We start from the raw sequence: 24,826 nt of genomic DNA on the forward strand, positions 1-24,826 counted from the left end.
ATATAATTGTTTTAAAAATATATATATATATATATATATATATATATATATATATATATATATATATATAAAACCCTTCTTAAACTGTATATTAAAAGTCATGTCCTTGAAGCTAAATTTTTTTATTTATATATTTGTAAAGGTTTTTATTCAGTATAAAAAAAATTTCAAATACCAGTATTATATTTTCTTAAAATAGTAATAAAAGAAAAACCATTTAATCATATAATTATAATAATTATTACTATTTTATACTTAAAAATTTATATTTAAAATAAAAAAAGTGTGTAAAGCTTTGTAAACTTATATATAAATGTAAAAAAATTGTAGAATATTACAGCTGTAAAAATGCAAATGTGTAAACTTTTTTTTAAATTTTGCTATGCGGTAATAAGGAATGGAAATAAGTTTGTTTTCTGAAAGATTAGAATGAAAGGGATCTTCTAATTTTAAAAAGGTATATGTTTTATAAATTATGAAGTTATTTTAGTGGACTGGAATTACTCTAGTGTGTATATGCATAAAATAGAATATAATAATTCATCTCTTTATGTATTATTTTGTTTTTTTATAGTAATTTTTTTTTTTTTTTAACAGAAATTAACTAAATTAGGATTAGTTAAAATTTTAACTGATAAACTTGAAGTGTATATATCAAAATATGGTAAGGAGCATCAAAGTGTTAAAAATAAAGAGGACACAGTTAAAAATCAACAGAAGCAAATTGATGAATGTAAATGGGATGAATCATTAATTGGCCAAAGCAGTAGTAGTAGTACTCCAAAATTTGATAGCAGACATAAAACATTTAATAGTAATTTTAGTCAGTTACAGTCAGCTGCTAGTCCTGTTTCTTCATCTGGTTTTGGTAGTTTGAGTCCAACAAGTTCAGTTAATCCCAGTAGCCCTACATTAAGTGATGGTTCGCCGTACGCATTTTATTCTCCTGTTTGTAGTATTAATAGTGATGATGACAGTATCATTGGCAATTATAAGGATGAATTGAATGATTGCAATACTGATAATTTTACTGAATTACTTTCAAAAACTGAAAGAATGGATGAAAATCATCTACTGCATAATGTAAGTGAATATTTTTTGTGCAGATTAAAATTAAATTATATACAACATATTTTTTAAGTTATAATATAATTGTTTTTCATTACACACAGTAATTTTAGTAGTACTGCCATTTACATTTAAGTGGTAAATAGTGATTCATCATATTTTCTATTTTGGATCATTGTAAAACATATTTGCTATCATTTTACTAATATGTGTACTGCCTTTGTACTTCATCATCTTTAGAGATTTCATCTTTAATTATTGTGCTCTTAAATATCCCATCTCTCATATGCAGTAGTGTGCAAATTAATCTGAACACAGCAAATTGTTTGTTTATTTTTATGTTGCAGCTACTTAACCATATATGAACCATTTATGTCAACTACTTAACCAATTTAGTTACTTAAGTTAACCAACCTAGTTAACTACTTAACCATTTATGTTAACACAAACCCATTCTTTAAGTTTTCTCTGTAATGTGAGGTTATTATTCTTTGGTTAATTAGCAGTTTTCATGTTATAAATAATTTTTGTGAAAGTTTATTTCATTTTTATTACAAAATCATATTTTCGTGTTTTTTGTTCTGTGTATTTTAAATATATAATAATGGACATAACTCCAAGAAAGTGTTTAAAATTTGTTTCTTTTTCTGAGGAGCTTATCTAACAATGGCAGATAGCTTCTGGTTTTTGACTAGGGACAGTGAATGTTATTTTAAAACAATTTAAAGAAATTAGTTCCTTTTCACCTTAAAGGAAAGGCAAATATGGACATAAAAGAAAAAATTACCAACACAGGATTGATTATTAGAGAGAAAATGTAAACTTGATCCAAAATTATCTTCTGCAGATTTAAATCAGAATTAACAGTCTGAAAATGCTATGTTTTCTGATGAGTCACATTTTATGTCCAAGGGCAAAGGGTTCCATGCATTAGAAAAGCATCAGATGAAAATGTATCACCAGCTCATATCTAACAACCAGTACTAACTTGTTGAACTGATGTCAAATCATGTATGTGAAGAATAAAGGGAGACATTAATTACTAGATATTCATAGATTATTCAGATATTATTTTTTTCTAAATAATATTACTTTTTACTAAATGACATCTGTGTTCAGATTAAGTTTTGTTATTTGTAAACAATAAACAACCCCTATGGCCCAGTGAGATGAAGATATGTCTGACATGCAAATGAAATGTAGTCTTGAACAGACTCAGGCCAACGTTCCTTAGAGGGTGGTTAATTTAATCCCTACCAGCAAAGTTCACAGTATCCATGTCTAGTATTCAAATACATATAAAAGCAACTTACCTTTACTGGGATTAAAACCTTATAACCATCAACTTCAAAAATTAGCTGTTAAAAGGGCTTATTTGTGACAGTGATTTTATCGCTTGACCAACCATGGGGGTTAAGTAAGATAAATAACATGATTTTTTTTTTATAAATAAATTCTAATTGTAATTATTAGAAATAACTTAAATTTTATATTGATTTTTGAAAGATAAATAATAAATTTGCTCATTACATAACAAATTTAAAACAAATATTATTTTTCTTGTATTTTACATTTCTTCTTTGTATACTTCAAATATTACTTAAACAAATGGGATTTTTAGTATTATATTACACTAAGTGAGCTGAAGGTTTGCCCCTGTCTTTGTCCACTGAACTATCAACTGGCTTAGGTAGGACAGGTGAACAGGGTTTGCTGTACTCTCTGGTTAGAGAGTACAGCAAACCCTGCTGTTTTTATTTTAACAGAAGATTTCACAAAAATGTTTACTAAATCGAGAGAAAAATTTAATCTAGCATTTTCACCTCAAGTAAAGTTTATTATTAATACACCCCTACGACATGAACTATTACCTACTTTCTGCTACCTTACATTGTCTGTATTGCTTTTAAACAAACCGAGGTTGTAAAATTAACATTAAATGTAAAGCATGATATATAATCTACACTTTTTAAATCCAATCAACTTCCATAATTTTGTCCACATATTTAATGTTTTATTTTAAAAATTATTTGGTTGTGTCAACTTTAGAAAAAAATCTTTCTTTTAAAAACTTAAGACCAGTGATTTAATGCCATAAGAAGTAATAATTGGTTATATTTTACTGTAGGGCCATTTTGTTATTTATTGCTCCTTGTTGTTACAACGACTGTTTTAGGCATGCTTTTTTTTCCATACTGTCCAGTTAGATTTTATTATATTATAATAAAATTGTTTATTATATATAAATGATTCAGCAGCATATTGAGCTGAATGCATTGTACATAAATATGCTTCTGAAATTAAGATATTTCAATGTACTTGTTTTAAAAATTTATCTATGAGCTAATATTCACCCAGTTCATAAATCATGCAAATAAACATAATGAAATTAGCTTTTATATTCATTTTCTTTAGAGGGGTTCACAAAAACATAAGATAATTGTGATCCCAATATCACTATGTAATGTTAACAATAGCAGTTTTAGTTCAAATACAATATTTTTATTTTTAAATTTAAAAATTGTTTTTTTATTTTAATTTTTACCTTTCATTATGAAAATTTCCATAGGTGACTGTGGGGATTTATGTACCATAGGTAAACCATTACATACTATACACAATACATTAAGCTGTTACATATAGCTAAACCCTTTGGCTATTCTTTACTGCTTTAGACAGCCTCTAGGACAATCCTATTTTTCACTGTGTTCAAGCTCATGTGAAAACTCAAACAGTTTAAGAGTTGCAGAGATTTCACTGGAAAGCCTTTGATTGCCCTCCATACAGTCAAAACCTCACATCAATTAAAATTAATTAACATCTTTTTCTGTGTGTTAAAGGAAAACTTATAGTACTGGGAAAATCAGCTTTTACAGACATTTGAAATCAGTGTTAAGAAATTTTTTTAAAGAAAAAATAAAACGCTTATAAATTGATAGGAAAAATGTGATACATCTATAACTACATTGTATGGAAAATATTCATGTATATTGATTTTATTTTACTGTTATACATTTTTTTAAAACTCTTCTTAGTTATATATTTTTGTTAAAACAAATCTTGTTTGATTCAGCATTGTGTAATTTCTAATTAATTTTTTATACTTGTGCTTTGTTATGTGGGTATCTTTTAAAAATATTTTCTGAACTGTATATTTTTTTTACAGATAATAAATCCTGATAATGATAATGCAGAAATTAGTAATAGAGATGAATTGGGACCAATTAGTGAAGGTTCATGTATTGTATATATCCTGTACAAGTTATCACATATTTCTGCAAATGTTACTGATTTGTCGTCTAAAAAGACATTCATGTTATTATTACAGTATATTATGCAGATAAGATTCATTGGATCTGTTTTACATGTCATACAGTTTTTTACGTCGCTTGTCTCGTAAGCATTTTTATTTTATTTTTATATAAACTGGTATGCCTTCCTTGTAGAGCTTCTTTCTTTTTTTCTTTAGCTTTTGCAACCATCGTAAAGGTATTACTTCAGAAGATGATATGTATGAAAGTAAATGAAGTGTAGGCTTGTACAGTCTCAGGTCAAATATTCCTGAGATGTGTGGTTAATTGAAACCCAACCACCAAAGAACACCGGTATCTACAATCTAGTATTCAAATCTGTATAAAAGTAACTACCTTTAGTAGGATTTTTACCTTAGAACTCTTGACTTCAAAATCAGCTGATTTGCGATGAAGAGTTCAGCACTAGACCAACCTGGTGGGTTTTCATGTAGAGCTGGAAGCCTGTACCCCCCAGATGTCCTGTAAGGGTTATATCTACCTTTTATCTTTTAATATGATTACACTCCTTTTGTCCCCTTTAGAAGTTTATAACACCCTAATGGTATATATTTAGATGCAGTTAGAAAAATATAGTTTATGTAGAAAATATAAACTTACCACGAGCTTTTTGTCTGCTGACTATCTATGACTGGATAAGGCAGTTGTGCATACTACACTGACTTAATTGTTTATTCCTCAGCTGAAGACATTATTTCTTTGTTACACTACGTAATTCACATTGTGTTCATTATTTGTAATAGGGTACTGGGTGCTCTGCTTTTCCCTGTCTATTAGTAGACTTGATGACATTGCTAACTGTTGAATTGTTTTTATTAATAATCTGTGCAAAACTTTAGTTTTTTACCAATTCTTATATTTAGTGATAAATGTCTGGGATTTTACTCTTTTAAAAAGTCCCTTAATGTTGAATCAGAAAATAACGATGGAATAAATAGGCATACTATTTATACCATTCAAGATTTCTCTCTCTGTTCAAACAGGATTTGATAATTTTAATTATAAATTATATAGGTGTTAACCGTTTTTAAAAGAACATTTTCAATTCGACCCCTTACCTATGTTTATATTTTTTGGTGAGTTCATGTGTAATTTCATAGTGGTTGATCACATTTGAACAGCTATTTTTTTCTAAAGGGAATGTTTTCCTGGTGGTTCCATGTAAATTTCATCAGAATCTGTTGAGAACTTTTTAAAAATTCGGCAAAAAATCAAATAAATATTTGTTATTGGGTTCTGATCATGGAGTTCTAAAGTGTAAATCAGTTTATATCCGTACAAATAAAAAAAAAACATATGTTACTTTAATAAAGTAGGCAGCTCTTCTAATCTCTGCCAAAATTTGTCATCATGTGGTTTATTTAGTACTTTATTAGGTTCCAAATCAAACAAAGCTAATGCTTCCAAGCTTTTTACTTAACTTAGAGCAGCATCTACATGGCCTTTTTGAAAAGTCTTGCCAAGATTGATTACAGCTTTAGTGTAGTGTCTTGTAATTTGTGTACTGTCATGGACCAGCTTAGAATTAATGGAACCATTTGATGTTTAACATATATTTCTAACAACTTTAAAATCCAGTAAACAGGCACAGTTTAAACGTAGCTATTTGCAATTTTCACATGATACCAAAGGTATTGTCATTAAATTGAAATAAAACAGCATCTGGCTATTCTCTATCTTGTAACTGGTCTTTACTAAGTGGCTATCTGAATATCTTGACTAAACCCATAACTCTGTTTATGAGACAATCACTGACTGATTTGTTATGATGCAACATTATTTGCAACCACTCAGCTAATTTTATTGCATGTAGAAGACCACCACAGTTGTTGGAATTACGTCATTTGGTGGCTTTCTTTCATACATTGAGCACTAGGAAAGTTTTGCAATACAACTTTGTTTTTTATAATCTTTCAAAATAATTTCCACCATACATTATAAACTTCTTCATCAAAACCAAAAAACATGATTGAGTTTCTTTGAAAACTCAATCATGTTTTTTGGTGTGTCTAGATCTCTCAAACCCTTAGGAGATCATTGCTCATAAAATGCCTCCCTTTCAATCTGATCTTCACCTTGGGGAAAACATGAAGTCAAATGGAGCAAGATCAGGATTGTAGGGATGGTGCTCTAACAGTTTTATTCCAGTGCTGGCCAAATTCTCTGAACAAACTTTGGAACGGTGTTCTGGAGCGCTATATTGTTAAAGAAACCATGTGTCCATCTTTGAGTTTTAAGTGCAGCTTGAGATCTTTGACAACTTTAGGTAGGCATTCCTCAGTAAACTACTTCCCTGTAACTGTCTTGTGAGTTTTCACACTAAAAAATACAGTCACCATCCTCTTCTTCATTGATCTGGATTTTTGAACAGCCATTGGGGTTTCCTCATCTTTAAACACCCACAGAGACTTGGTCGAGACATCATAATAGCACACCAGAATTTTGTCACTGTCACAATACTGTTCGTTTAGGGAGATTTCCCATTTTAAAAATTTTTTCAGCATTTCGTGGTACCATGATACCTGACATGCCATTTGATCGTCAGTCAACTTATGCGGCACCCAAAGGGTACAAAGTTTTCTATCTTGAAGGTTATCTCACAGAATAGCACGAACTGTTGGTGAATTAATGCCTATGGATACTTCTATTTAGAGGTAGGTCACACGCTTGTCTGTCTCAAGCTTTTTTTCGTAATGCAGCAATTTTTTTATCGCCCACGAAGATGATTAACTTGACCTCAGAGCATCCTTAAGGCGAAAATTTCTTCCTTCTAACTCTCCTTACAAACTTTTCCATACTCTCCTTATCGTTACACAATAAGGATGATCCTCTCCAACCTCAGGAATCATTTTCTCTAAACACTGATCGCTGAATATTATACATTTGACATTTAGTACACAAGTTTTTGTAATTTTTTAACTGACTTCAAAAAGATGAGATTGTCAATTTGACTTGTGTATAAATGTGTGTATATATATATATATATATATATTTCACATTTGACATTTTATTTTTTTCAGGCATAACTTTTGAACAGAAGCTCTAATTTTGATGTTTCTTTTTTAAACGATATATGAGTTGCTAGCAGTGGTCCTGTTCTATTATTTAATTTTATTAGACCAATGGAAAAAAGTAATGGGTAAAAGATGGACTGTTTTCTTTTAAGAAAATGTTGTTTTCTTTTACAAACAGTCCGTTCTGCAGACCTGCCCATATTTCAGCTGGACAGAATTAAAAATAATAAAATAAAAATAAAAAAAGAATTAGAAAGCATTGAAAAGAAAAAAATAATTTTTTTCTGTGCTCACAATACAATCTTTGAAACTTATTTTTTGAAGTTGGCCTCAAACTTTGAATGAATTATAAGTACAAAAGATTTGTTTGAATTTCAAAGATTGTATTTAGTGCATATTGAAAAACATATTGTTTTCTTTTCAGGGCAGTTTTTATAATTTTTTTTGGGGGTCTGTTTCATTCAAAAAAGAATTTTATTAGCTTATGTGTTTAATATTTATGAATTATTTTTTATGTTAAATCCAACATAGAATCATAAGGTATCTTAACCACCTTAGGGGGGTCTCATACTCCTAAGAAGTATACTTTGTCATTACCTCTAGTCTGTCAGAACCAATTTCTAGGTCAGATATCCAAGTTGACCTTGGATTAGTTAATGGGTTAATTGACTGTATAATTATACAATTTTTGGAACAATTTATGTAACATTTGCTTTTGACACGTTCAGTGTTACTATGGGGTATCAAGAAACCGATCAATATGGTTGATTTTTTTTTAAATTCACATATCTAAGACCATCTTCAGTGCCAATATTTGTTTTTTTTTTAAATTTAATAATGCTTTTTTGGCCAGAAACCCACAAAATATTTAAGACGCCACAGTTACGTTGCTCACCGTAGAATACAGACCTAATACATCATCTGCTAAATATCATCTGTTCTTCTGCCATACAGTCTGCTATTATTTGTAAATAATGAAATATTTATCACATCAAAATAATTTATATTCTTTATCAAAATATAGGCGTGTTTATATTTAAATATAAATTTTCATGTTATTGGTTATTTTGTAGAACGTGACAAGTAGCAAAAAAAAAAATTATTGTGTTATATTTTTATTAGTTTTATTCATACTGCACAATCTACAGCAATAGAAGCATATTAGATATTATGAACTTTATAGACAAAACAGAGTGTAAATTGTTATACTGGGTGAGACGTAAAATAAGAATAAAAATATCAGAAATTATAATTATTAATTTTATTATAACATAAACAGTAGTAAATATATTACAATACTAAAATGGAAATAATAATAATAATAATAATAAAAAACTTCTAAATGTAAACTAAATTAAATGTACTTATAGTAAATTTCAGAATAAGGAGACAAAACAAGAGCTGTTTGCAAAGGACACAATGAACAAATAATACTGGGATTCTCTTCTAAACGGTTTTTGAGTGCACGCTCTGCATTTCTTCTGTGGTTTTCTACCAGATTCAGTCTTTTCCATTTGCTGTAGAATATGAATTTGGGTCTTGCCAATGCCTCTATAAACTGCTCTGCAGACCTGCCCATATTTCAGCTTTGACAGAATTAAAAAAAGAATAAAATAAAAATTAAAAAAAAAAACTGAACTGACAAAAAAAAAATGGCCTTATTTTCTGTTGGTTAATATAGATTAATTTTTCAATAACACATCCTGAAATTTTAACAATGTCATTTTCTTGTTAGGCCTATATGTTTTATACAGTAGATATGCATTATTCATAATCATATGAAATATATGAATAGCAACTTTTGCTTACCATTGCAAAGTTTTTCTTTCTGGGGGGTGTAGTAAGCCACAAGTTGATCTGCTCGATCAATTCCACCCATACTTTCGTTATATTTTGCGATAGCCTCAGCGGGCTTATCTTTTTCTTTTCCAGATCTGATTTTGACTGTTGTCATTTGTGCACTATGTTAAGAAGAAATATTATTATCTGGCGTTTGTCAAATCACGTAAATAGACACCTTTCTTGGTGTTAGTTACATCTTTCTTGGTGTAACCTTGCTCAGTTTCTCCCCTTGAAATTCTTTTATTAAAATTCTTATTTGAAATTCTTTTATGTTGGCTGGATTTCCTTTATGGTTTGCTTTCAGGGTCCCAATTACATAAGTTACTCTTCCCAACAATTCATCAGTCAGAGGTATTATAAAAACTATCTGTGTATATACAATTTGTCCTATGTCTAAATAATCCTGGAGCAGGTGTTTTACAATCTTTTCTACATGGCCTTTGTCACCCAGTTGATTATCTTTGATATCTGAATTCATTAGGAAATTAAACTCTTCTTCCAATGACAAGATTCTTCTTCTGCAGTAAAGGACAGGTTTCTTTTATTTATTCCTTAAGGGCCTGGTAGCTCAGAATTGTCTTCATGTTTTTAAATAAAGAAGTTGAAATAATCAGGAATGGTAACATTAAAAATCTTACACATTTTTATAAGAAATGATTGATTACAAATTAATTAATTGATTACAAAATTTATAAAATCATTTTTATAAATGATTTTATAAAAAAGTGAAACACATTTTAAGAATTCAAAAAAGAATATGTAAAAGTGATGAATCAGTTAAGGTAAAGCAATATTTTCTTAGAAATTGAAATCATGTACGCGATTATGTGACATAAAATAAGAACTGTTCTCATTATGTGTCCGATTTTTTATAAATTTCAAAACTGTACATAACTAGTGATTATATGAAGTTATGTATTAAAAAATGTTACATATTAAAATTGTTTAGTATTATGAGGTTTGGCTGATAAATTTTGGACACTAGTATGCTACACAGAGACAAAAGGTACTATTGAGTTGGGTGTGGCAGCACATAATAGCTAAAAGCCCCCTCTACAAACCTGTGGTAATGCGTTGAAATCTGTTTACCGGTTTGTTTTCAGTAGCAGTTAAAATGGAGTAGAGTATGGTCAATATGTATGTCAGCATGGTTAGTGATAACAGTTAGTATAACAGCACGTAGTGATCAAATTTTTAACAGCAGAAAATTTGTATCCTATGAATATTTTTCATCATAAAGCGGTTTATGGTAGTGAAACTGTTGACATGAGTACTGTGAATAGATAGGCATTGAAATTTCCTGAATGTGAAGCTGGTAAAGCAACAATTGAGGACATACCTCGCAGTGGATGACCAGCTTCTGTGACTGACAAGAAACATCGAAAGGAGGTGGACAGTTTGCGAAGTGACCAATGAATTACTCAGGAACGCATCGTTATTCAGTTGGGCATATCTAAAGAATGAGTAGGCCATACTATCGAGCAGTTGGGTTACTGTAAAATCTGTGCACGATGGGTATCACGTAAACTGATAGACGAACACAAGCAGCGTCATGTTGAATATTGCGAAGAACTTTTACAGTGCTATCATGCCGAAGGAAACAACTTCCTTTTCAATATTGTAGCTGGGGATGAGAGTTGGGTACATCATTATTACCCAGAAGAAAAAAGGCAAAGCATGGAATACAGACATGATGAATCGCCAAAACCCAAAGAATTCAAAACTCAAGCCTCAGCAAAGAAGCTCCTTTTGTCGGTGTTTTGGGATGCCAAACACATTTATGTGACTGATTATCTGGAACGTGGGATGACTGTGAACTCCAAATGGTACACTGAGACGTTAAGACACAGACAACGAGTATGTTGCATTTAAAAGACGACCATGCCCATAATCTTGCAACAAGATAATGTACAGGCTTACACATTGCACATCACCACCACAGAGGTTCTCCTCAATTTGAATGTTGAATATTGTTGAATATCGTCATGTTGAATATTGCGAAGAACTTTTACAGTGCTATCATGCCGAAGGAAACAACTTCCTTTTCAATATTGTAACTGGGGATGAGAGTTGGGTACATCATTATTACCCAGAAGAAAAAAGGCAAAGCATGGAATACAGACATGATGAATCGCCAAAACCCAAAGATTTCAAAACTCAAGCCTCAGCAAAGAAGCTCCTTTTGTCGGTGTTTTGGGATGCCAAACACATTTATGTGACTGATTATCTGGAACGTGGGATGACTGTGAACTCCAAATGGTACACTGAGACGTTAAGACACAGACAACGAGTATGTTGCATTTAAACGACGACCATGCCCATAATCTTGCAACAAGATAATGTACAGGCTTACACATTGCACATCACCACCACAGAGGTTCTCCTCAATTTGAATTTTGAGCCTATTCTGCATCTGCCATACTCACCAGATTTGGCCCTGTACGACTTCATCTTCCCTCATTTTAAGAGGGATCTCAGAGGTAATCATTATAGCACCGACAATGAGTTGAAGGAAGCTGTGGCCACTTGGATTCAAGAAAGACCGCCAGAATTTTTCAGTGACAAAATGCAAAAACTTGACACATGTTGGGAAAAGTGTATCAATCTAAATGGGGATTATATTGAAAAATAAATACTGCATTTTGTAGCTAAGGTATTGTACTTTTATTCATTTTTAATTTCATTCCAATATCTCTTTTCATTCTCATGTTACAAATATGTGTGCAAAATTTATCAGCTACTAAATTAAAATTTATCAGCTTTACTAAAATAATCATCAGAAAAATACAATCAAAATTTGAACTTATCCTTTTTGATGTCATTTGCTGGGTTTTCAATAAACTTACATTCATTCAGCATTCCTATGTTCAACTTAAATTAAATTCTAATAGAAAAAATTGAAAAAAAAAAAACTGTAATAAAATAAAAACTAATAAAAGTAGTTAGAAAATTGGAATAGTATAGAAAATAAATTAAAAAATTAGTAAAAAAATTATTTAAATGGTTAAGCTGTCAATACATAATTCAAACCTTCCTTGAGGCAATAGTGAATGAATCGTTGCTGATAAGTATTGCTGCTTGATCCTCTACCACTTGACGTCGTCAGCCTTATGGCCGAACCCATGACGACATCAGTAAGACGTCATCTGCATTGAATATGTTAAAGCAAAAGTGTATTCTTTTTGCTTTTTTCAGATATAGTTCTTTTTTGTAGGGATTTTAAAAAAATTATTTCCTGATATTTATTTATTTATTTTTGTTTCAGAAAAGACCAGTATTACTGTGCATTACTTGATAGTCAGTTTGCAATGGAAGTACATAGAAGTTTATGTAGGCCGTTGCATAGAAAATGTAATCGTTGTGATGAGTTAAATGAATTTGGTGGGCGTATATTAAATAGTATGTTGAAATTATCAGAAGCTGGTCTTGGTGAAGGTCAAATGGCCTACAGATTATTGACTGGTAAAAATAATATTAAAATGCAAATTGCCCTTACAATACCACTTGTAATAAGGTATGAATATTTTGTATTTTATTAGTTTAAAACATTTAAGTTATAATTAAGTATCACTAATTTCCTCTGTGTTTTAATTCAGTTAGTTTGGGAATATATTCCCAAACGAACTGAATGTATTAATAATATAAACGCAAATGAATGTATTGTTTTTTGAGTACAGTGAAGTCTATTTACATAGCTACAGAAAACTTTAAGGAATGGACAGCTTTAAAATCTTCAATCCCTTAGAACAAGCTTTTCTTAATAAAATATTTTTCATAAAGATACTCTGAGGAAAGGTCAGTATATATATATATTCCCAAACACAGAGGAAATTAGTGATAATTATAATTTGATTTTAAGAATATAAGAGATTCTTTGATTTATTCCTTTGTATTTCCTTTCCATTATAAGTTAATTTTTAAATGTGTACTTTATCTGTATCAGTTCTTTCAGATTCTTCACAGATTTTTTCTTAAGCTTTTTTTAAGTTTATTAACAATTTAACTTGATAGTTTACTTTTTTTATTTATTGATTTTTATAAATAAAATTATGGGTAATATTGGAATGGAATGCAAAGTTGGCAGGAGTCTATTACTCCCTACTTTATCGCAGAACCTGGACAGAGTCCCTTGCTGCTGGATCATTCTAATCGGGCTTGTTTTTAAAAGGGTTATTTTTTTTTAATCTCGGATCTAATTTTTCAAGTTTTGTCTATTATTATTTTAGTGAATTTAAGACGGATTTAATTGCATTCCAATCCGTTGTTAAACCAGCGTTATCGAACCCATTTCATGGGCCGACCGCGGAAGGCTAGGCTTATAAAGCCTGTCCTCCCGACGTAATTCCCCTTCAGACCGTCCACTGAAGTCCTTTCGGTGCTAACTCTTTAATAGGCTAGCAGGAATACGCCACAACGGGGCACTAGCTATAAGGAGGGAGCAATGGGTCCCCTTTTCCGGAGGAGTCGCAATTGCTGGGATATTTTGTCTTACTGTAAGTTTTTTTTAAATTTAGACCGCGTTTTTGTTTTATGCGCGACTTACCGTGTTTGACGTCTTCAAACTATATAACTCGCGAAAACTTTTCACTCGCGACCCCGGAAACGCGTCTGACGCACTATTCCGTTTATGGCTCATGCGATATGGAGGCCCCTAAGCCTGGTTTGTCGATTTTCGGGTACCGCACCGCACCATCACGGTGGTTCGTCCAGTACGGCGTGAGGCCGCTTCCTTACAACTGTCGGAGTTGGGTCCTCTCGGCAGATGTCCCGAAGATGACTGTGTTCGGACACTGCCGCTCTCCCGAACAGTCTGCGCGCCTGCGCCACCCCCACCTCGGACACGGATTGAAATCTCGCATCAGATCGGAGAGTGGCGTTCCTGACGAACCACGGAGCTCCAAAGATCGTCCGCAACGCGATGTTTTGGACGGCCTCGATCTTCTTTTGAAGCGAGGAGCTCAACACTGCCCCCCATGCCGGGTAAGCATATGTTAGAATCGGCAGTACGTACAGCCGAAAAATGAGGAGCTTAGTTGCCAGTGGGTACGGGCTGGCACTGTTCAGCACTGGGTATAGCGAGGCTCTGGCGGCCTTAGCCCTCCGGGTCGCATAATTTACATGTTCGCCGAAGGTAAGCCGCCTGTCCAACACCACCCCCAGGTACTTAACTGTTTTCTCAAAAGGGATTTTCTCCCCTGAGATTTCCAGCTCTCTGGTCGGTTTTCGTGTCTTGCATGTGAACATCACGGCCACCGATTTTTCACCGTTGACCCTGATTCTCCACATGTAGAGCCACGGTTCCACTAAGTCCAGCTGCCTTTGGAGCCTCCGGACCGCGTAATCCACATTTGCGGATTCGTAGAAATATGCCGTGTCGTCTGCGTAAAGGGCCGTTTTGTGACCCCTTCCGACAGCGGCATATCGTTCACGTACAAAGTGTACAAGAACGGGGAAAGTACTGCTCCTTGGGGAACCCCAGCGGCTATTTCTCTGGTAGAGGAAATCGTTTCCCCTACGCGCACGACAAAATGTCGGTCTAGCAGATATGACCGCATCAGTCTGACATAGCGGTACGGGATCGCCGATCGCGCTAGCTTATAAAACAGCCCGCTATGCCAAACTTTGTCAAAGGCGCCACATCCAGAAAAACGGCCGCAGTCACCCGTTTCCTGTTCAGGCCTCCGACAAGGTCGTCTATTATTTTTACCAGTTGGAGGGTAGTTGAGTGACCCTCCCTGAACCCAAATTGCTCGGGCCGCACTTCTCCCTCCATGTATCGCCTCAGTTTTTCGAGAAAAATCCTCTCGAACAACTTAGACAATACCGGTAACAGGGAGATTGGCCTATAATTCCGTGGGAAAAGTAAACTTTTCCCCGGTTTGGGTAAAAATACGACTTTGGCCGTTTTCCAACAATTCGGGAAATATCCAACGTACAAAATGGACGTGAATATCACCGAAATTGCTGTAATCACGGAGGCCGGTATGTTCCGGAATGCACGGGCGCTGATCCCGTCGACACCCGGGGCCTTGTTGGGGCTTGTGGCCTTAATGGCTGCGGAAACTTCCGCTTCAGTGACTTGGTCAATCTCTAGAGGGGCGTCCTCCACCTGTGAGAAATAATCTACAAGAAAGGATTCCACCTCGGTTGTGTGCTCGTCGTTCGGGGAGGGAGGGGGGTTTGGAGTGAACTGCTCCTCCAAGGTATCGGCGAATACCTCGGCCCTCTCCGCCTCCGAGTATGCAAGAAAACCTCGCTGCCCCACAACCGGATGGCGAGGCTTCTTCCCTTCTCGCAGTCTCCTGTTCAACCTGAACACCGAGGAGATGTCGTCAGAGACCGAGGCGAGGTATTCGTTCCACGAATCCTCTCGATGGCTTGTCAGCAGTTGTTTTACCCTGTCCGTTTGATTATAAAAGGCCCGCTTATCAGCGGGGGACAGGGTGATTCGATATCTCCTCCTCAGTCGTCGTTTCTCCGTTATGGCTTCGGAGATATGAGGAGGGAGGTCGTTTCGAACAACTGCTCGAGTTTTGGCCGATGAGCTGCCTGCCAGGGCCTCGGTCATTGACGACGTGACGCGCCCGACAGTGTCGTCGATTTCCTCCGGGGTGTTCAGGAGCTCAGGATTTACCGGCCTGTACTCCCGCTGGAGGGTCTCGTAGAACCTTTTCCAGTTGACTGACCTTCGGGGTATAGGCGGGGGATCTCGGCCACCCCCTGCCTGACCTAGTTCCAACAGGACAGGGGAATGGTCCGAGCTGAGGTCTTCTATCGTTTCAATCATGAATGGGAGGGTACCCCCCTTCATGACTGCGATATCCAGCACGTCAGGCCTAGATCTGCCTGAGCGATGCACGAACGTGGGCACCTCAGGGCCTACGACGACCAAGCGGCGGGCTCTCGCCCTTTCGTACAGCAATCTGCCATTCGGATTTGTCAGAATGCTGTTCCATGACACGTGTTTGGCATTGAGGTCGCCCATGAGTATCACAGGCCCATCCCAATTTTCCAGCACGGCATCCAGATCTGCGCCGGTTACCGCGTCGTTCGGCTTGCTATAAGCCGAAACCAGCCGATACACCGGTGCCCAGATGCTCCACATGCACACACGTTTGCTCCATCACGTTTGTATGAAGAACAACGCGCGTATGCATGTGGCGTCTGTGGACTAAAACCGCAGGGTAATATTGAAGATATAGCTTTTGGAAAAATTTAGAAAATGTTTCTGATCTGAATACATGTAATACTATAACAATTGCCTGTAATTGGTACCAACAGAAGTATAATTTACAGTAAAAATTTGAGTAAAGTGTTTCAGTTGCTATAACTGAAAAACAAAAACATCAAATGTAATTTACATGATTTTTTCATAACCCTCCTTCTTTAATAATATTTAATAATAAGATTCAAGATATAGTTTTTAAAGATAAATTGGAAATAAATAAATTTGTGGAAAAACCATTGAAAAACTAAGATGATGGGAGTAGCTTAAGTTCTTCTAAACGTAGATTAAAATCATTTGAATGTATTGTTTTTTGAGTACAGTGAAATGTCTGTTTACATAGCTACAGAAAACTTTAAGGAATGGATAGCTTTAAAATCTTCAATCTCTTAGAACAAGTTTTTCTTAATAAAATATTTTTCATAAAGATACTCTGAGCAAAGGTTAAGAAAATATGTTCATAAGAAAATTATTTGTGTTTAATTTTTATGATTTGTAACATTGTACTTAACTTTAATCCAACTGATAATATATTGTTTTCATGAGTTATGCTTTTATTGCTGACATTGATGTGTAGTCTCCATTTACTTATATAGAAAATGGAGGATAATGTGATTTACTGTGCAATTTATGCATATATCGTGGTTTAGTTTTGTTTATGCAATCACATAATCACCTGTTATTGCCAAATTTGACCATAGTAAAAATAAAAAAAACTTTTTGATAAACTAAAATTAAAATTTTTCGTAAAACAAGGATTTAAAGGAAATATTTTAGTTTAAAAATCAACATTTGTGGATCAGGTTTAAATAGTAGTCTAACTTAGAATGTAGAATCAAACAAGCTTTATAAAATTGATGGAAATCTATGTTAGAAGAAATTGGTGATAAGATGTTATTTACACTCCTACAATACAATGCAAATAGTAATAAGGAATTTGGCAAGATGTGGTTGGATTGCAGTAATTCACCAAAGATGAACATTGCGTACTAAAGCATGTTGTAAAGGAGGATCTGGAATTGATAAAAGACAAACACAGTTTTCTAATGGCATGATATTTTATTATTAATGTTGTGCTTCAATAATTCAGTCTCTTATATTGCAGTCTTGTTTTTAGTTTTCATTGAATTAAAATAAACCAATTTATTGGCTGAATTATGAAAACTATCTATATATAGTATATAAAACTATATATCTATATATATTTTTTTTTGCATGATATAACTACATAAGCTTGAAGCATAATTCCAAGAATCGATTTTCACAGGATCCTGCATCTTCAGTTGGTATTTAATTTTATAATTGCATTAAAATAATTTTTTTTTGTAATTTATGAATTTTTACCATTTTATAAATTTTAAGATTTATTATAAGTTAATATGCAAATTCTGTTGTCCAGTACTGGAATGATGTAATATTTAAAATGTATTATCCTTTATATTAATGGCATTACTGCCAACCATTAGATTGTATTCTATTATGGTTTTAATTAAATCATCTTCAAACTTGATTTGGTGGTTCATCATTTTATATTTTTGTTTATATTTATAAATGTAATATTTTTTGAGTATATTCATTTTTTTATCATTATTACAAACTTCCAAAATTCCTAAATCATTTTTGCGATCGGTAATACTGTTTATATTCTAACAAATGGTAAGTTACATATTCCTCTTTTTTTCTTTTTTTTATGTAAGCTATGTAATGGTCTGTAAATCTTTTTTTCAACGATTTGTTGGTTTTACCAATATAAATATTATTACATTTATTGCATTTAATTTTGTATATTCCTCTTAAATCCTATTACTTTTGTTATTTTTTTTTAGATATTTTTTAACGAGGTTATTTGGTTTATATGCTTCTTTATTCAGTAGATGCCACTTATTAGAATCATTAGGTAATATAATCAGCCGGATTATTGAATAATTTTTCTAAAACCCAAACCAAAATACAGGAAATTTATATAAATTTCTTCATGTAATAGAATCGAGAATCAGTTTATTGAATCAACATTTTAATATTTAAAATGTTTATTTGTTATAATACAAAATGGATTATTTATGTTTATTGCACTGAATTATGTGTTGTAGCACAACACATTGTGTTGCAGCTCTGCGCCAGACGTCTGTTGGTAAAAGTGTGTTTCATCTTTTTATACTGTACATATGGTTCGATTCGTATGTTTGTTTAAATCATCTAGTTTTCTTTTTTGTGCTTCAACTGTTGTTAATGTTTAGTGTTATGTTACTATTGTTTCATTGTGATCATTTGTGATTTTGTCTGTCTATTTTTTGTGTAGTGTACTGAAAATTTTGTGAATTTTGAAGCCATGTCACATAACATAAGGATTTAAATTTACATGAAAAATTAGAAGTTTTAAAAATATATAATAAACTTGTTAAATGTAGTCAGTGAGAAGCTGCAATGACACTGGAACTTTCTCAGACTTCACTTTCTTATCATTAAAAGCTGCAAAGAATTGGGAGGTTGCATTTACCCTAAATAAGAACATGAACAGAAAGAAGAAATGTGATGTAAGAATGAAAATGTTGAACATGCTTTATTAAAGTGTTCATTGAGGTATGAACATTAAATACACCCATCAGTCATGGAATCTGAATGGTAAAAGCCAACAATTTACAGAAAAATATGGTGATCATGATTTCAGACCAACAGGTGGTTGGATTTCTTGTAAAGAGAGAAACAATATTACACGAAATCATTCTGTGAAAAATTGGATGCTAATGAATCTGCTGCAGACAATTGGAGTAAGAACTGCATTCCTGAGATTTTAAAAAAACTTCAAACTGATGAATTTACAATTGCGATGAACTACGATTGTATTTCAGAGCACTTACTCATTTTTCATTACATTTTACAAAAATTGACAACTCAGGTGGTAAAAACCAGAAACCCTGAGAAACAGTTCTCCTTACGTGCAACATGAGTGGTAGTGATAAAAATAACTCCTAGTTATAGGCAAATCAATAAATTGTAGATGTTTCCTTGTCTGTAAACCACAGTTCAAACAAAAATTCACAGATGACATTTGATTTGTTTTCTCAGTTTTTGATTAAATGAATGAAAAATTAATCAGAAAAGAAAAAGTTTTATTTTAGACAATTGTACAGCTCTCGTACATCAGCAAATTGTAATTTAAAAAGCATAGAATTATTTTTTTTTCCATGAAATACAACGGCTTTAATACAGCCCTTGAATCAGAGAATTGTAAAAACCCTGAAAGTTATTTATAGAAAAAATATGAGGAGGATGATAACTCAAATGATAGATGAAGCTGTACGTAAGAAGATTGTTAACAATTGCACTTCTAGATGCTACTCAAATGTTGTGCAAAGCTTGAAACTAATTAAAAATTGACACCATTCAAAACTGCTTCAAAAAAGCTGGTTTTATTGAATTTGATGACGTTGTGCTGATAAGTTTAATTGAAGATGTGGATGACAAAATTAGTCAGTGGATCTCTATTGATGAAGACATTCCTGTTTGTGTTCCTGTTACTGATGATGAAATTTTGTCATAGATTATGAATGAAGGGCTGGAAGAGAATGAGATTGAAGAAGCACTATAAGTTTGGCTGCAAGCACCATCGTTAAAAGAAATAACAGATGTGCTATCAGTTATATGGAAAAATTTGGAATTACACTGAGGAAGAGCAGAACAGTTCCATGATTTTGAAGTGGAAAATGATGCGATGCCTTGGAATAAAAAAATTTACTTCAAAAAAAGTTCAGCAGTTTCATGGAATTACAGAATAACTGAAATTTGTGTAGTGTATATGTAAGTTACAGATGTGTTTTTCTTAATTCATTGCATAAAATGTTTTTATAATTTTACATTTTACAATGTTCCCCATTTTTTAGTATTTGTACTGTATATTTTTATAATACGGTACTCTATGGAACTTTTTCTAGAACTCATTTATATAGAACTGACTAAAACAAAAACACATGACAGTAAAGATAATTTTTTCTTTTTGTTTTTCAGTGTTAATTTGTTTTAATGTATCATGTTATCTAACTAAATACTGTACCTAATGCGTTAGGTCATTAAACTACATACATTATATTTTATGACCTTTTTATATAAAATTAGGTTATGTTTGTGAGTATAGGAAAATGACCTTCAAAGCTTAATTGAATCAGATGCTTTATTGACTCACTTCTGTTATGTACAAAAGGAATGATAATAAGCGGCATCTACTGTATTTATTTTTATAAAATATGTTAGTAATTTTTTATTTTATTTTATTTGTATAATTGTATTTTAGGTAAAAACTATTGTTAATGTTTTGTGTTATTTTCCTGCTCTTGAATTTTTGTATAATTAACATGGTATTTTTTATTTATTTATTTTTTTTTTTATAAATAATTTCTTTTATTGAGTTTTATTTTTGTTTCTTGAAAATGAATAGTCCTAAATAGCCTGTTTTGTATGTAATTTTTAAATTTTTATTCTAATTATAAATTTATTTAAAATGATAATGATGGTTCATTATTTATAGTTGGGTTATATATGGCTAAAATATCATCTACACATCTTACCCATAATAGTATTTGGTGTACGTATTTACTATACCATTAACTATTTTATTTTCAAAATCTTGTATAAATAATTCAGACATAATGACAGATGTAGATGTTTCCACTGGTAAACCTTCTGTTTGTGAATAACAATTTATTCTCATACTCAAAGTAAACTTAGACAAATATTTCTTATAATAGTGATTAATGCATTGGTGTATTCTGGGGTTTCACTTTCTCTGTTTTGGTGTTTAAATTTCATTTAATATTAAATTCTATTAGCACAGTGGTCATTATGTAATGAATTATTTGAATTTAAAACACACACACACACACAGTTACCATGTGTATACATATACACAAGTTTCAAAACTTTTTATTTCTGTTATAATAGATATAGCTATGTTATTTTTTAAAAGAATGTTAAAATGAAAATTTTGCTGTATGTGTATGGTGTTTCACATTATATACATAAATGGTAAACCTACTACTGTCTTTTGTATTTCTTAATTCATTATATTCAGTCGTTTTCAAAATAAAGTGAAATGATGAATCGTGTAGAACAAATTTTGTTATTAATCACAATTGTGATTGAGTTTTTCTCAGGCTTCCAGAAACTTAATAGTTGTCATATTTTCTGCCCTTTATAATGTAGGCTGTTTAGAAGTTTGTCTTAGTAAGAATCTTAGCTTTACCAAAGAGGTACCTCATCCATTATTCACATTCTTTGGCCAACTCCTGGATAGGAAACAGGTTTCCCAACTGGTAGATTCAGCCAGTATAGCAGTTTACTTGCCTGGGAAAGGATAAATCAAGGATTAACAAGTTCTAGGCTGGAGTACAGTACCCAAAGTATCAAAATAGATATATGTTTTTAGTATTTTAATAAGGCTAATCCTTTTTATTGTTCCTTGTTAAAATAAATCATATTTATTGATATTGTGTATATTTTTTTACGATGTAACATTTATGAATACACAATTTTACAGAAACTTTGATGTACAATAAACTTTTACTTATCCTTTTTTCTTTATTTCCCCCTTTTATAATTTTCAATTTTAGAGATTTCAAGTCGTTTACTCCTATTCTATCATTCATGAAAGTATTTATCTCCTCAATACATTTTCTTCATCAGCAGCCCAAAAGTTCTGTTCTGCTTTTATAAGTTACTCTTTGCCATGCTATTTTTCCTTTCTGTTCTTGCATCCATAAACTATTAAGACATCCTACCTGCTTTCTAAAGTTTTTCTTCCATTGAATAGTTCTTGAATTATTTACTCCTTATTCAGACTCCCACTGTTGTTTATTCCCATTATTCTTCTATTATTCATCATCTCTCCAGCTATTACTCAGCTAATGTGTTTGTTTTATACTGGTCAACTTTCATTTCCATTCAATATGAAATTTGATACAATCTTACTTTCATTTTTGTGTCCAACTCCCTTGTATTATTTACTTGGTAATATGTTTGGTTGGCTTTCCCCAATTATATGGGTAGATTTTTAATTGGTTTATAGTTTATCTGGTGAGGAGGATGAAAAAAGCACTTGGATATTGCCACTAGTGTTTTGCATGAAAAATATGCCTAAAATCATATTCAAAAGTAGGCTAATGTAGAATATAGTCCATTGTTAAGCCAGTAACGTAAAACTAATTACTCAGAAAACATTTTGTCTACCAGAAAAAGGCATTTTATCATTGACTACACACTTCCTCTCAACATTTCTATCAATTTAAAAAAAAAATGTTTATTGCCTAACATGTGACCCCTTCAATGCAGACATTAACCAATTTCTTCTATAAGTTTCTTCTATAAAGGTGTGCTGCCCCTCATTGTACTGCTGAAATTTGTTTCAGAAACATAAAAAAAAATTATAAAAATTATACTGCTCATTACATATAGTTAACAATATTATTTTATTATAATTATGGAATCATTTAAGCTGTTGCAATGATTAAATTAGTGAAAAAGGTTTTACTGAATAGCAGTGAGGTCAGTGATCTGCTTATGAATGAAGATATATTTAAACAAAGTCAAAGGTTATTCAACTGTAAATAGTAAATGGAGTTTCAGGTGATGATGAAGGAAGTTACTACTGAAAATATCGATGAATGTTTAAATACAAATTGAATGATGAGTTCCTAATGGAAATTAAATTATTAATAAGTCGTGGGACTAAAGCAAACTTATCAAAAATGAAACTGATGGTTGTAGAGGCTAGTCAGCCCAATATGCTGCATAGTAGAGCATTGAATAATATGACATTTTTGTTTATCTGAAGACCTGCAAAGAAAGAAAGAAAATAAACAAATTTATTAACAGAATTATTTAAACAGATTTTAATATGTAATTTTTTTAAATGGGCAATTTTAAATAGTCATGTGAAATTTGTGTTTTTCAAATACATCTCCACTAATTCTATTTGTTAGATTTAATTTTTGGTCATATTATTTTATTTATTAAAGAAATTTTTAATTTCATTTTTTATTTCCTTAGTAAATTGAAATTAAATAAAATCAATATTAAGTGCATAAATACATTATTGTAGTTATTTGTGTTTATATAAAAGTTAATCTATACATTTTTACACATTTTATGGTTTATCCATGATTTTGGTTATTTGTGAATCCATCCCCACACCCAGATAATTGGGAGTTTATAATATTAAAAATTAAAAAAAATTTAGGTTTTGTACAAAAAAAAAGTTATTGCATTCAGAAACATCTGAACAACACTAAATCTTCTTATTAAAAATAACACATATAATAAAAAATATACTTGCACATTGTCAAATCCTTCTTAGATTTTTTTTTACAATTCGTGTGCATAAAATGAATGCTACATTTTAATTTGTTGATTTGAATAGTTCTCTTGTATAAAAAAGTATGTTTAGCAATATAGAAGCTGTTTTTTGATTAAATTTTATTGCTGCAAGGATAGTTTTCAGTATTATCAGTAGAAAGTGTTGTTCCACAGACTAAGCTCACAGCTTCTCCAGAATAAATAGATGAAAAAAGGAGAAGGCTGGAAGGAGAGATTGATCAAGTACTAGGTAGATCATTCCAATCAACGTGCATGAGTATGATTGAAATTATCAACCCACAATGAATAAACCCTTCAAGAGGTGTGATTTTTGTTTAGTACTGTAAAAGGTATACCTTCTTTGAATTAGAGTAGAATGACCTTACTATTGAAGTTCTTTGCTAATTCTGTTCAGTTAATAGCACTGTCTAATAAAGGAATATAATTTATGTATTAGTTCCATTTACTTTTATCTGCATCACTTTTCTCAAAGTTAAATTCTCTATAGATTTATTGTTAATCTTTTTCATTTTATTGATGATCTAATAAAGTTTATTTGACTTAAATATAAAGAAAGTGTTTTTTTGATGAAAAATTAATAAAATATGAAAATGTGGAATTTTTTAATATTGAGAATAAAAAATCCTTCCTTATTTTAAAAGTTGCTCACATTTTATTTTTTTATGTCTTCTTATGGTCTTTTCCATCATTTTTAATCATGCTGATTATTATTTTCAATTATTGAATTGAAATTCAATTATTATCTTCAATAACATTTTGAAAATTGTGTGTGCTTTTTGGAGATACTAATGTATTACTTTTTCGTGTTTCATTATTTTATATTTTCAATATATAATTTGTAGTATTTAACAATACTAAATATAATTTCAATTATGGATATGTGATATTGGATTAAAGAATGTATGACGGGACTTTATAGATGTCATCCATGTTTATAGAAATTGTGCAGTAAAGATTACATGAAGCATAATTTAAAAATGACAATGTATGAAGAATTGGTG

The 24,826-nt window shown here is 31.8% G+C and overlaps 1 protein-coding gene across 2 annotated transcripts in view; it reads left to right on the forward strand.

Annotated features, from left to right (window-relative positions):
- Positions 1-24,826, forward strand: part of Rnb (BTB/POZ domain-containing protein Rnb) — a 50,803-nt gene that overhangs the window by 22,576 nt on the left and 3,401 nt on the right. For both annotated transcript variants that reach the window (XM_075363984.1, XM_075363985.1), the window contains exons 6-8: positions 598-1,083; positions 4,235-4,464; positions 12,501-12,749. In XM_075363984.1, coding sequence (XP_075220099.1) covers positions 598-1,083; positions 4,235-4,464; positions 12,501-12,749 — 965 coding nt within the window. The remainder of the gene's footprint in view (positions 1-597; positions 1,084-4,234; positions 4,465-12,500; positions 12,750-24,826) is intronic.

This window comes from Lycorma delicatula, chromosome 4 (assembly GCF_047948215.1).
Source record: "Lycorma delicatula isolate Av1 chromosome 4, ASM4794821v1, whole genome shotgun sequence".
Taxonomy (NCBI): Eukaryota; Metazoa; Arthropoda; class Insecta; order Hemiptera; family Fulgoridae; genus Lycorma; species Lycorma delicatula.